This window comes from Hippoglossus stenolepis, chromosome 21, assembly GCF_022539355.2.
Source record: "Hippoglossus stenolepis isolate QCI-W04-F060 chromosome 21, HSTE1.2, whole genome shotgun sequence".
In the NCBI taxonomy this organism is placed as follows: domain Eukaryota; kingdom Metazoa; phylum Chordata; class Actinopteri; order Pleuronectiformes; family Pleuronectidae; genus Hippoglossus; species Hippoglossus stenolepis.
The window spans coordinates 11593157-11607845 of NC_061503.1; the positions used below are offsets into that span (position 1 = coordinate 11593157).

The 14689-nt window shown below is 43.6% G+C and overlaps 2 protein-coding genes across 7 annotated transcripts in view; one reads left to right on the forward strand and one right to left on the reverse strand.

Moving 5' to 3' along the window:
* dock1 (dedicator of cytokinesis 1) overlaps window positions 1-14689 on the reverse strand; it is a 170973-nt gene that overhangs the window by 79064 nt on the left and 77220 nt on the right. The window lies entirely within an intron of this gene.
* The window catches only part of LOC118100205 (inhibitory synaptic factor 2A), a 29325-nt gene that overhangs the window by 12751 nt on the left and 1885 nt on the right, over window positions 1-14689 (forward strand). The window contains exon 3 of the mRNA XM_035145039.2: window positions 5755-5826. Coding sequence (XP_035000930.1) covers window positions 5755-5826 — 72 coding nt within the window. The remainder of the gene's footprint in view (window positions 1-5754; window positions 5827-14689) is intronic.

The window sequence follows — 14689 nt, forward strand, 5'->3', positions numbered from 1 at the left end:
GATGTGTCACATTAGTTCTAGATCTTTGGAGCAAGCTTGTGTGCATGACAGCTGCACAGCAGAGCCTCGACTGTACCACCCAATGAGTGTCAAAGAAAAAAAGAGACGGCAGTGGCACGTAGCTGGGATGATGTGGCTTTCACCTGGATGTGCCCTGCAGTGCTATTACAGCACAGCGTGCTTTTATGGTGATTCCCCCTGCAGGTACGGTGGAGCTGCTGCAGAGCGTATTCAGACAAATCACCTCACTCAATGTGGCCCAAGCGCTTTGATGACCTGTCATGTGAAAAACTGTCGCTATGAATGAAATCACAAACCTGAGACTAGGACTTATCAGATATGGGCTGTCACTTTTATTCAAAATTTGAACACTCATTTGAACGTAGGGGGGGAATTTTTTATCGCATCTTATCACAACACCAAAGCACCTGAAAGGCGGTGTGTGGAGGAAAAAGGCTGAATTCATTTGAATTTTGGGGAAAAAGTGACAGCACTAATATCACTGGCTTTGAATGAAACTAATGAAGCCACTGAAAACAATAGCATGCGTCTTCATGTGAGATCGATATCAGCTGTAATGCCGCTTAGATGAGCAGGTATTTTCTTTTAGATTTACTACAATGACAATACTAATAGGGGAACTTAATAATGATGCTAACGAGGGGAAATAATTCTAAGGAGGACATACAATTATTGAGCAACGATTATAGGTAATTTTATTGATTGAGGGAAATACTAAATTGGATATTTAACAATTGGCCTTATCCGACCGCACACCATAATGTTTATCTAGGAAGTCCGAGGCCTTTGAAAAAGCCACGGCCTGTGAAAAAGCCATTTACTGTCCAGTTGATACCGAGTTTATACAAAAGGGTCTACAGATAGCATCTAGCCAGCTGAAATAGGGGACTGTCTATCCAAAGGGATGAGGCAAACAAAATGGCCAATTTGTTGAGTGAACTGCTGGGTCTTGCCACTCAGATCCCTATCTGTTTTTACCAGCACTGTGTCGAGATCAGGAGAGAGAAAATCGGTATAATCAACATTCTACCAACCTGGTTTAAAACCTGTGAGCTGCACATTTACACCCATACAAAGCTTAGAACAAAGGAGCACACAAGTACACTTTTGTCGAAGTGTATTAATGTGAAAAAACAACAGGGGAACACTCCTATTCAACGAGGATTGATCATGGAACAGCTCTTACCACAGTTTTGAGTTGGCACCATCTTAAAAGGCAATTATCTGCCTTCAATCTTGCACAAGGCAGCCCTAATCTCCTTATCACCTAACTCATAAAAAGTGTGCCGGAGTGAAAAAAAGTAAGCGGACATGTGGTGCAGCAAGGACAGCCATCTCCCCGTGTGCTGCAAAACACATCTGGCTTATCAGATGTGTCTAAAGTGGCAGGTGGAGTGGGGGTGAGGAGGGGTGAGGAGGGGTGAGGAGAGGAGAGGAGGGGAGAGGAGAGGAGAGAGGAATTTGTAAGTGTGTAATACTCCTTATTGGTGCCATCTGCTCACAAACATAAGGAAATAATCGCAATGTTCTTTCATACATTAATTACAGAAGCCTACATTTAGTTAAAGTCAGTGAGCAGAATAAGCCCCTTGTAATCCATCTGAGCCCAACTGAACCGCTGTGTCTCTGTAAAAGCGCAGTCATCTTCTGCATATTTCCAATTCCCAAAGTTGGACTTGTAGCGAGCCGAGCAAAAACAAATCCCAACGCTGCTTTAGTCACACTACATTAGCCTCACACTCCCCTTACATAAATGTCACCGACACAACAAATAGGAGTGCCCCCAGGCTATAGGTGAATTGTGAGTGCAATTACATCTGATATATAACTGCTTATGTTATATGACGTCCATTTTTCATGGGCGCTGGGTGCATTCATCACGACGCATGTGTTCGTGACATGCTGCTCGGACACAAATTGAAATTCCGTGGCTAATGTGCTGAGACAAAGAAAAAAAAAGCATGGCCATGCCGCACATCGCGCATGCGTGTGCGCACACACAAAGAAATAAGAAAACGCTTTGACACTATAAACAAAAAGAAGTGTGTTCTTCCACTGTCGATGCGAAAACAAACTGAAGAGCTAAAATTCAAACAATCCAAAATAAAACAGACATTAAAGCTAAAGACGAGCAATGATTTATATATTTTCTTTTATCTATCCACTGTTCTTCTGGAATGGGGAAAAAGGGAGGAAAGAGAAGGAGGATAGAGGTGTAGAGTGGAAGAACCACTGGACTTTAGGTGTTATTAGATTCTAGATGACATAAGAAGCTCTTACCAAGCTGCTGAGAAAAGAAAAAAAGAGCGCGCACACACACACACACACACACACACACACACACACACACACACACACACACACACACACACACACACACACACACACACACACACACACACACACACACACACACACACACACACACACACACACACACACACACACACACACAGTGCTGTCCAGGGCATGCGATGCAGTGTAAAGGCTGCAATGCAGTTCTGAACTACATCATTGGTTGCATCCAACGGCCCGAAGCTCACAAGTAATTTTGCTGTATCATCAGCCTGGGTTGGCAGACCAGACCTAATTAATCACACTTATGGGGACTTGTTGCTGGTCTTGTCTATTAACATTGGGACGTGTGCATGTTTTTATGCCTTTGGACCCCCACCCACTCAGTGACCTTTGGGAGAGCTCAACCAGAAGCGCAAAAAAAGGGGGAGGGTGTATAAATACACTGTTAATGGCACTTTTGGCTTCGCTCTCCCCAGGGAGGCCTGTCGGAACTAACTCTGCCCTCTTATTTTCTCTTATCAACTCGATGTGAGAGAGAGAGAGCGAGAGAAGAGGGACGAGGGAGGGAAGGAGAAAAACAACATGAGGGTGAGAGATAGAGAGAATAAGGGTGAGATGTTCTGAGGATGTGATCTAGTTCCCAATGTTTATCAATGGACTCGTGTGTGTGGAAAGTGAAGGTGGCCGTGACCTTCCTCGCTGCACTGTCACCCCCATTGCACTCATCCTCTCTCTATTACCTCATTCTGCTAAAAAATTAAAAAACAATATTGTTATCACCAACTCTGCTTTACCTGTCAGAGCACATAGCGCAGAAACAAAAGAGTAGATAAGGAGGGGGAAATTTATGATAGCGGTTTAATTTTTATTGGCGCTGCGCCTTATGGGCAGCATGACAAAAGTCCCTGAGAGAGAATTAAAAACGTCTCCGCTTCCGAAAAGATGAAACTAAATGTGAATTAACCTCGGAGATAAAAATCGAGCGGCTTCCGGGGCCATCCTAGTTTTAGACATGCTGATTTATGACGGTACTTAGGCCTGGTATCATCGTCCCTCCTGGGGGATCCAATCACAACTGGACTTCTGAGGAGGCCGTTGAAATCTGATCACAGTGGGACGCTTGTAGCGAAATTCTTTTAGCTGTGTGAACGTAAATAAGTCCAGGGTCACGTATTTTTACACTTAATATTTCCCATGCTTCAATCTATTTGTGGCCACCCCCACAATATAAACACTGACCACCACAAATTCATTTTATCTCTTTTAAATGGGTATAATCTTATTAAGTAGAGCTGTGTGCAGTGGATTGATTCGCTCAGTCCCTTCTGGCTCAGACACAAACACAAACAAATTGACAATGGACCCATCTTTGAAGTCTGACTGGCTAAAAATGATGTAATTTGGTCTATGTGAACAGAAATTGCGCACATGTGTATTTAAATATAGAGCTGGGAAAGGAGCTTTCAATCATTGCGTCACTCGGGACAGATGTTAATACCAGGTGTGAACTGGGCTCGTGATAGGTTGTTATTTTTCTCACTTAACTCTGGTGGAATCTAGCCACTATATCTCCTGCCTCAATGACAACATTTTGTAAAAGTAAATGGGATTCCATTCGTCAAAGAGAAACAGAAATATCTGCGGACATATTTCCAGTGGTCTGCCTTCACACAGTGAGCAGTCGAAGACGAGCAGAACATTGTTTCTGGCAGGAGCTGAGCTGGATTTTCCCTTTTAATGTTGTCGTTTCATTGCTGTGAGCACTCTAAATGAAATTCCATTGACCTCCAATGACAAATAAAACCAAAAGTACCAACTCTTCATTGCAACAAAGTCAGTGCTACCAAGGTAATACTTGAGACACTGGTAAATTGACCGTGGTACAACAAAGACAAGTAGAGGGCACTTTATCACCATATTGCAGGTACATGTATTGCATCAGATACATATCCCATGTTAACAGAAATGTTCCGCAAACAATTATTTTTCCGTGATCCTACTAACTAACAGACTCACAAACAGATGCAGATGAAAACATAAAATCCTTAGCGGAGGTAATAAGCACATACTTGGGACTTGGGACAAAGTGATGGTGCATCTGGTGACTGCTTGAGTGTGAAGGAGGGTAGTTGACGACGGTTACTACCTGTATAAGTAACAGCCCCCCCCAAAAAATAAGGTTGACATCTGTACTGGATTTACAAAACTGCTTTCTGTTGATGCAGCAGTCCAGGTCAATAACCATAAAAACCACGCAGTAAAGGGTTTGCATCTTGTCCATGTCACCGGTGAAGTGAGTCCACAGTGTGTCCTTGGTAATGTCATTAATTACAGGGGGGGAAACACTTACTGTCAATCAATGTGCACGTTCCCACATTGTAATCCAATAAGAAAGCCACTGAGCCTCTGAAGCATGTAACCAAATAGTCCCCTTCAGAGCCGCCACCCGGTCTTTAGCTGTCCCTTGAGATATAGGCGTCTATAATGGGAACTTGGTTCATGATAATATTTAATCTCGGAGACACTTGATGGCAGGACAATAGAGGGACGCATCGGAAATTAAAATAAAAGGTCATTGATGTGTTTGAATGGGAATTTGGTTGAATCAATATGACAATAAAATGACTGACTGTGCAACGCCAAAGGGCTGCCGTCCTAAACAAAACTGTCAAATTTTAACTGCTTAGAGGAGCAATTTCATTTCCAAATTACCGCCCCCACTGCACCCCCCAGCTAATAGAAGGTTACAAAATTATTTACACCGAACATAAATCATAGTGCATGCTTAAAAACTCTGTCCACTACAGAATGGATTAATCAAGAGTTTGGATTTCTCTTGAGAAACAAGGTTCAGTGCTGGGGGGAGAAGAGGGACCTTTTCTTAAAAATTGCGAGACTAGGTGTTAGGACTGTTATAAACAAGCTTATGTGCAACTTGGGGCAGAAACAAATAAAAAATCCAGATCTAGTGAATTTAAATGTGGTTACATAGGGGGACTGTTGCTCTTCTATAGTTGTAAGTTGAATGCATCATGGGTTCACATCAAGCAAGCAATTTTTATGCATTATTATTATTGTTTTATTGTTATTTAACTAGGTATTTTGTACTGGTATTGTAAGAAAATGCAACACTTCTAAAAAGCCCTTCATAAAAACCATTCATACCATTCAGCTCAGCCTAGAAACTCATCAACTGTGCAGCACTTTGCCTTGTCTGACCTCGGATCAGTTAACCAGAGCTAATGGCAGACACGCTGCTCTTTCTGCCCTGGCTGCCGGACACAGGCCACTCAGGAGGTCGGCCTCACTCCTCAGCAACCTCACTTAGTGTGGTCCCGCTAACGAGGGATGACAAACAGGAAGAGGGAGGAAGGTGTGAGGAGCAGCTTAACAAGTCCTGTAATTACTCATTCACCACTCTTATCTCCCCCGCAGACTCTCCTATCGAACCGGACAGGACACGGCCAACTGCGACACATGCCGGAACAGCGCATGCATTATTTACAGGTTAGTGGCCATTACTCTTCAAAGACACGGTGATCCAAAAGTGCCTCGTCCTTCCTCCTGGAGGGAGAAGGGGACAGGTGGAAAAAGGACGCTTGAGAGGAGGGAGGGGGCCAGGGGAGGCAAGGCGAGGAATAATGTGGACGCTGTTAATGAACACATGGGGACTTGTGACATTTACAAATCACGCGCTCTCTTGGAATCCATACATGTTATCGCTCCTTCCGATTGTCACGTCCCGCCCTTTTATTCACTGACGGGCGCTTAGCAGATGTGGGGTTAGCGAGACTTTGGAGACAAAAGGGCGTCTGGTTGAAAAGTAGGTGCTGCGGAGTGAGTGAGCGCGGGGCGGCGAAAGGTGAAATTAATTAGCATCCAGACTTTGTGAAATATCATGAAATATCATCACTGTGTGCTGTTGCCAGGCCAACCGAGCCTTTGCACTTTCAGATTCAGCTCAATACATTAGACAACCAGTATAGATGTGAGCCCAGAGTCATTAGTCTGTCAGAGGACATAGTTATCTCCCCGTGAACGTGCAGTACATGAATAAATATTTGGCTGCAGTCTTCTGTGTGTGTGTGAATGTGTTTGTGAAATGATACTGAGACAATAGTCGACAGAGTAGAAACTGGCATTAGTTCTGATGATTATTACATTTCATTGAATCACAAACTGAAACCGTTCAGTTTTTAGGCTTTTTGAAGACGATCACTTTTTTAAGACTCAATAAACAAGCCTAATTATCTGCAGTCACACTAAGGGCTAATTTATGCTCAATGTTAGATACGGAAACAGAAAGGAACAGAGTCTTTTGTCCATATTTGTGCACGTCTTTTTAAAGCTTACGCATATGGACAAAACAGGTGAAAGGGAGCAGTACCACTAGAGATCAAAACCTGCTGATGATTTGCAGGATTAATCTTTACCATGGTCGGGATTTTAATTAAGCCTGTTTGATAGAAATGCCATTCATTTTGCATTTATTTGGTCACTCTAGATTTAACAAAAATCAGGAGATCACCAAAGTCAAAGTATTTTTTCATGGACCTTGAATATCTGTAGCAAAGTTAACAGCGATCAATTCAATGGTTGTTGAAATATTTCACTCATGGAGACACGAGAAGAAAAGCCAATGGCTCATGTGTCCTCTGGGAACCAACCATCCAGCAGTTCTTTTAGATAATTACCATAGATCCATAATGATACCGTGTGTAAAAATCCATACATCAATCTCAAAAATAACCTTTGCTAACAGCCCTCACGTGAAATGTTGTGCGATCAGCTTTAAGTTCACAGGCGGTGGCCGTGACCTCTGACTGAGCCTCGCAGCTCCCGACACCTCTGTCAGAAATGAGCCTTCCTCTTTGACACACGGTGGGACTGACAGTCTGCAGGCCCCGTGAGGAATTACAGGTCACATGTGTATTATCTGGCTGGTTTTTCCGTTTGGTGCTGAGAAAAAAGTACGACTCCGACAGTCCAAACGAACAGGAGGGTGAAAAGAGATGAGAAAGAAAAAAAGATTTAAAGAGTAAGAGGGTGAGAGGCGATCAATAAAACAGTTTTTAGTGGACACTGCTGCTCCACTCAGTCGGCATTTCGCCTCTGAAGAGCCATTTAAATCATTTTCTATCTACTGCTCTCAATGACTGATAAGCCTCTGGACAAACTTCAATTGGCTCCTGAAAATGAAGGAACAGAGCAGAGCTTTCTTCCCTCTGATGTTTGAGCGGAGGAAGGTACATCGTGTCGTAAAGTGTGCTTAAACCGCGGCAGGTCCCCGCTGCACAGCCGCAGGGTGGACATAGGAATGGAGGCTTTTACTACGATTCAGTGCCCACGGGATGAAGTGGGGTGAGCTGAATTACTACACGTGATGTGACGGACAGTGGAGGGACTCGGGGGGGAATGAAGAGGCAATAGGTCGGGTACAGGGTTAAAGGATGGATGACGACAGACTGCGGAGACCGGAGCTCGTCTTGTATCATAAATTAGTCATCCCCATGTTTAATACTAGCTCTGTGGGGTTTTGACGGCCCAGCTCCCTCTGGCTTAACTATCCTCCATCAACACTCACCCTGGGTAAAGAGCAGCTGTGCTCGCCCTGCTGTGGCTGCCTCTGCAAGTTTTACAGGCACTCGCAAAAAAGATCCCTCTGCATCTGTGAGCACCGACTGCAGTTACACACATAAATATAAAAAATATCAGTGATTCCGTTCTACGGCTCTTTGTTGAAGATATTCTTGGCGGCTCAGAGTGTCCTCCACATCAATGGTGTGTTGATAAAGGTGCTTCATTTATATGTCTCCACGCCTGAAAGGGTTTGAAAGACTTCAAATGCAAGCGGCGGTAAATACATAATGCTGTGTTTAAATGGGCAATTTAAATATGAGCCACTGATACCAAAGTGTCAGTGAGTTGTCCAACAAATCGCTTTTATTTAAATTCTTTTAACCTGAAAATACACAGAGAAAAAGTGGCTGAATTATATATAAAGGATCACAGGCAGAGGTCGATTGGGATTCCTCTCTTGACTTGGTCTGTGCTGATCGTGCACATGCGATGACACCTGTCTTCAAACGGGCTCTAAATTAACATCAAAACTTTCCGTTTGGCTTCTCAGATCCGCAGGAATCGATTGAAACGCTTCATCCGCGGAGGAAGAGCAAAAAAACAGGAACTCAATACAAAACTGAAAGCTCATTTTTTGACAAACCTCACAGGCACCTGGCAGGGTTTCCACTCGATGAAAGGGCAGACATTTTCTGACTGAGATGTTTGGAATCTGTTGAATTGACAGGGGTTCTCCTTTAAGAGAGTCCCTAAGCATGGTTAATTGTGTTGATTGGACACAGAATCAAATATAGCAGTTGTATTCACACAGGCAGGGGGATTAAATGGCAATCTAATTACCCAGATCTCCATGAAAAACAACCTCTCCGGAGGTGGGGGAACACAAAGAGCCATGAAGGAACACACTCTGTGCATGGGAAGAATAGCTGTCTCTAATATCTAGTCGGATTTTATTCTGAGTATGTTTTCAGTTGATTTCAGACACGAACTCGGGAAAACGACTGGGTTCTTGAGTTTACAGAGTTTGCCTTTGACATATGAGGAACGCAGCAGGAGATCGTCCGTTGCCAGAACATTCAGGCGAGGAGTGATACTTGGGTAGATGATTGCAGGAGGCAGGTCACGAGGTATTTAATCCAACGAGACTCTTACCATCCTCCACAACTTCGGCTTTGGCCCTTTATCGCCAAAAGCTCATGGGTGCGGTTGTCTTTCAAAGTTGTGTCTCGTGTTAGGCCCCGGTCTCACAGACATTAATGTAACACTGGTGAACCTTCGCCTACCCTTATTAAACATTTGCTTCCTGTGGCTTCGCGTCAACTTATGTGAAATATGGCCGGCGATATGTGTGACTGTGACCTTAGAAACGTCTTTGACACGCCCACTTGCTTGCTGTGAATTTTCCCTAAATCTCCTGCTGTATTCTTCCATGGGCTCCCTCGGACATTTTACTCAGGGGTTGGCAAGAAAAGTTCCAGAAAACATCCCGCGCAGCTGACTCGGACATTTTATGTTCTCACATGCAGCCCCTCTGGGAAATTTCAGGAAAGCGTGCAGGACTTCAGGTCAGGTCTGAAAGCAGCTTTTGTGTCCGGGCCAAACCTCTTAACTCTTGTGTTTAGGGTGGAGCTGGTCCCCTGGCTGGAGAGAACAACGCGGGTCCATAAATCACTCAAACCGGCCCCCGTGAGGAGCCAGGCATGTTCTCCTCAGCATATTCAATTTGTCCGAGAGTGTATGGCATTATCTCAGAGCCCATCTTTAACATAACAACAGCACCGGATCGATATTGGTGCTGCTCTCCACGGGCATGGACTTCAAACAGAATACACAAGCTGCTGTGGTCTCCCGTCCTTGTCTGGTCCCACTTCTCTTGTTTTTGAACCATCTTGAACTCGCTCCGTCTTATTTTCATCCTCCCTCAGTAACTTTCTCTCTGTATCTCCCCGTTTGTCCAGAACGTGTTATCTCCTCCTAATGGCTAACGGTGGGTTCAAATGAACCAGGGGATTCAATGCCCAACATTACGTGCATGACATTGAGAATAGGAGAGAAAGGGATGAAAAGATTATTGCAGTTCACTCCATCTTGCCAGGTGATGTAATATGGGTTACTGAGAAAGGCAGACAGAGGGGAGGATTGAAAAAAAGAAGTCAGAGAAAAAAGCAATACTGAAAGAGGTTGGAGAGGAGTGGGGGTGGGAGTGGGAGGGGGAACGAGACAGACAGAAAAGCTGTGGAATTGAAATGCATTCCACTTATTTCAAGACCACAGGCATTAAGCCGTGATGTGTCTTGACGCAGAAACCCTGTAATCTCATTTTCCTCACACTGAATTTATATGGGCTAATGTGCTGATCAAACAGGGAGATAGATTTAAGCCGCTGTGATTAAGGGAGTCGATGGTGGAGGTCCCCACCACTGGGTCCGTCCCATTGTTCACAACGGACTGCGGTTATTTCCCAAAGGTTCAATTTTGTCATTAGCTCGCATGTCTTGCGATAAATTCAAAAACAAGGAGCAGCCGATGGTCATTAAACTATCTGTCCGATGGTAAAAATGTTCTTTGAATAACTCCGCACTGCAAATAGATAAAAAAAAAGAAAATCAACAAAGGAATGGGTGTTTAAAAAGAGGAGAAGTCTCCAATCTACTGTGAGAGGCTATGAAAATCAATTAAGCATCGCTAAAGGCTAAAGAGCCCATTACATTATAACATATGGAAATTACTGAGCAGCTAGGCTGGCCTGCCTGCTCGGATCTGCTGAGCGAAGATATCTCTCTCTTTTTTTTTTGGGTGAAAGCATAATGATGTTTTCCAACATGGTGGCAAGCCGGTTACCATAGTTACAGGAGTGATTCTCCGTGGGACAGACAGTGTGAGGGGACGGCGAGGACAGTTGTGAAGAGCACATTCACACTCGAGGAAGATAAGGGAACAAAAAAGGAAGGCAGGATGTGAATGTGAAACACGGGGAGGAAGGAGGAGAATACAAGCTATTAGGACTCACAGATGGTTAAAGTGGGGTAAAGGGCAGGTGAGAGGTGCACGCGGCCATGAATACGCTGAAGTAAAAGATTAGACACGCAATGAGAATGTAGAAGTGTCTTCCCCCCCCCCTGTTGTACATACACTACATTTTCAGGAGCAGGAACATGACAGGACACAAGTGGGAGTGAGCGAGAGTAAGAGCAAGTGGGGGAGTGAGGTTAAAGACAAGGCCCAAAGTGCCTTCTCCAATTTGTTCCGATCCAACGACCCCTTCAGGGGAGTGGCAGCCAGGGGACGGGGAAATGCCAACAACGCTTCACTCTTAGCACCCAAAAAAAAAAAATCTGAATTGCAGCGGGGGCCTGTGACAGTTTCATGAGGAGATGCTGATAACTGGGGCCGGGAAGAGACTAATAAATCTTTCATTACAAACGTCTTTTGAGTAGGTTTCAAAGATGAGATGATTATCTTTTCACTCTCAAATTAAGTTATGCAGATTTTCTTTTTTCTTTTCACTGACATTTTAGTCTTCTTGCTTCGCTGTTCCCACGCTACAGGCCACTTTACCTCGATTTAGTAAGATTCTCCTGCCAGATACAAAGCTATGTTTTTAGAATCTATCTGGCCATTATATATACTCATACCAAGATACACATCTTATCCATGGAGGGACTCAGGGGGAACTGGAGACACCGTATCAGACACCTACACTCAACTTAGAGACTGCAATTAGTCTCCCTTGGACTGTGGGAGGAAACTGGACTTCCCACTGGGAGAACACGCAAGAAGGTCAAGCCGGGATTCAAACCGGGAACATTCTTGCTTCTTTCACGATTTTTTGTATATGAGTACGGTGAAGAATAACTAACCCACGCTGAAATCAACAACCACCTGGTTGTTGTGGGCTTTCTTTTTTTATATGAATTTATGTGTTAATCAGCTAATTAATATACATATAATGACTAACATTAGTAATTATATAGTTCATACTATAGAATTAACACGGTACATTACTACTACAAGTGCATATATGTATAAAGCCAGGTAGATAAGTAAGGTCAAATAATAACAGTAAGTGTATAGTAAACCTCCAGTTATTGGAAAAGCACAGACACAAACCCGAAGGACAGACCTGAACAAAGCAAAGGCCGCTGCAGAAATATCGTGAACTTAAATGCACTGTTAATGTGCAGTATTATCTCAGAGCATAAATTGAAAAAATACGTCCAATGATGGTACCAATAAAAATAATAGGTTCTTTAATGTGGTTAAATGGCCAATAACCTGTGGCAATGGTTACACAGCCACAACAGTCTCGGCTGTATTAGAGGCTCACTCTAAAGAGCAGGGAAAATCCTATCACCGTGTGTGTGTGTGTGTGTGTGTGTGTGTGTGTGTTATATCCGACACAAAATGACATAGCATTTAACTAGTGCTTCCCCCCAAAGACACCAAGAAGTGCTAGAGATCCGTCTCTGAACACAGCATTAATAGAAGGTTGTTTTGAAAGATGAAAACAACACAAGGAGACACTCAGCGCGCGGCTTGTATTACATGCGTGACACCACCACACATTCATTACACTTTGACAAACACACAAGTCATTGATCACAGGATTCTTTGGTGCCGCCTTAACTTGAGTTATCCGAGCAGCAAGAGCCTGTTAATTTAGCAGCCCTGTGAATTCTGTTTAATCTACGAGTTTGTGTTTAACTGCAGAAGACTTTTATAATGGTATTATGCAGCACGAGGGCGGTGGACACACATGCACCGCAGTTTCCCTGGGCCTGGCCATAGAGAAAATAATTGGCATCAGAGTGCTGCTTCTGCACCAAAGAAAACATCCACATTAGGGGCAGAAGCAGAAGTATTCAGTAATTGTAAGACAGCGTAATGATAATAAAATCTAAAACAGACATGATAACACAGTCGGGATGAATTATACAAGCTCAGGTAGAAGCATGTTTTAAGCAGAAGGTTTCTGGAGGGAATTTAAAAATCGATTCAGACGGACGACTTCAGGGCCAACTCTGACAAACACCGCTCACTCACCCTTCAAAATAAGACCGTTTCTTATCCCTGTGAGATGTGAGAATATTACGGGCAGATTTAGAGCCCCATTCTGAAGGTGTGTGGAGGCGGAGGGAGACTCCAGCTGTGGTCTAATTCGTTTAAGTGAAATCTTAAAATCAATTCTAAATTCGATTGGAGACGAGTGCAAGCTGAAATTAAAAAGAAGGGATATGGTCTTGTTTCCTGGCACATGCTAAAATCCTGGCTGGTATTTTTTTGGGCCAGTTCAAGTACTTTGAGTAGTTTGGGCAAAGGGAGCTGCAGCCGTGTAGGTGCAACAACATTAAGGCATAAATAAGTGCAGCTGCTCTCGGTCGTCAAAGCAAATATTTCATTTTTAGAAGATTTTATTGAGCCGAACAAGAAACCTCAGGACAAACCTCTTAGCCCGTGCATCAAAAGGTAATTGGCAGCAGCGTTTTCATGTGCTGGGCTTTTCACGTTCTGCAGAGTATATCTGTCACTTGGGGCCAAACAAACAGAACGGCAAATGATTCATTGTGGCCTTTTTAGCTGTAGATCGCTTTTCAGCGTAACGTTCATATTTACATTAACAACTTTAACAAAACGCTGCTTGCAATGTTTGTGATAAGGTAAACGGACTGTTTTTCATGTGGTTTTGACTTTCATTGTCTTGTCGGAATCCAAAAATCTTTCACATCACAGAACTGGAACCTTTTTTCAAAGTCCTTGCTTCAAATGCAGTATAATTGTCGATGAGAAATGAGATTGCATTTGGGTGTGAACTGAGATCCCGATTTTTAATAATTGATTCAATACTTTCACGCATCACTGACATTAAGAACATTTTATAATTAAAACACTTTAAGTGAACCTCAAAATGCATTGTAGTTATAGAGAGACAGAGAAACAATCCCACTGACACAAACACACACACATTTTTCCACATGCAGACAAAAGTGCGAGCACACACACAAACCCTGACTTTACACAAACTGAAGTGGATTTATACCAGCGTAATTAACAGCCGCTGATTTATTGCTAATAGCTGCAGTGTTCTTGGCCTGAGTCGAACTAATGCAAAGTGCTGAGTGTCTGGTTCAGCACCCAACATTTACTTGAGTCACTGTCAAACGCCCGAATCGACGTCTGTTCTGCTCTAATTAATGCCAAAACCACCACCTGCATTAAAGTGTCACATTTTACTGCGACACCGTACTGGAGACCGTCCCAGCTCCTGCAAATTGTGATTTGGCTGCGCTGAGATGCAACAGACAGAATTATCTGTGTCTGCAGCTCACCTGGAATACTAATCATTATCAACATCCAGTCGCCTGTTTAAAAAGGGATTCTATCTGGTGTATTTGTGGTTAAAAAATAAATAAAAAAGACCCACTCGCTCTTTAAAAACAATCATTACACGTGCTTTGCATTTCAATCAGCGCAGGCAGTCGACTGCTGAGCTCACCTTGACACTGCATAATCTCTCACAGTGGTGAAAGACAGCGTCTAAGCAGGCAAGCTGCACTTTTCATGAGGAGGATCCTCCTGATGCCATTATGCAAGTCTGCCCATCACAATGCCCCCCCACCAGACTCAGAGGTTGGTGGCTGGAGAAAGCTTTAGCAGATTAAAGTCCCTCTACACTTAACCACAGCTGAGGCTGTAATCTGAGTTTCACTCAGCAGCAGCTAGTAGTCAGATGTGCGCGGGCGTGGGATTACAATGATGGCTGGTCGAGATAGATCCGCTCGCACCCTGGGGA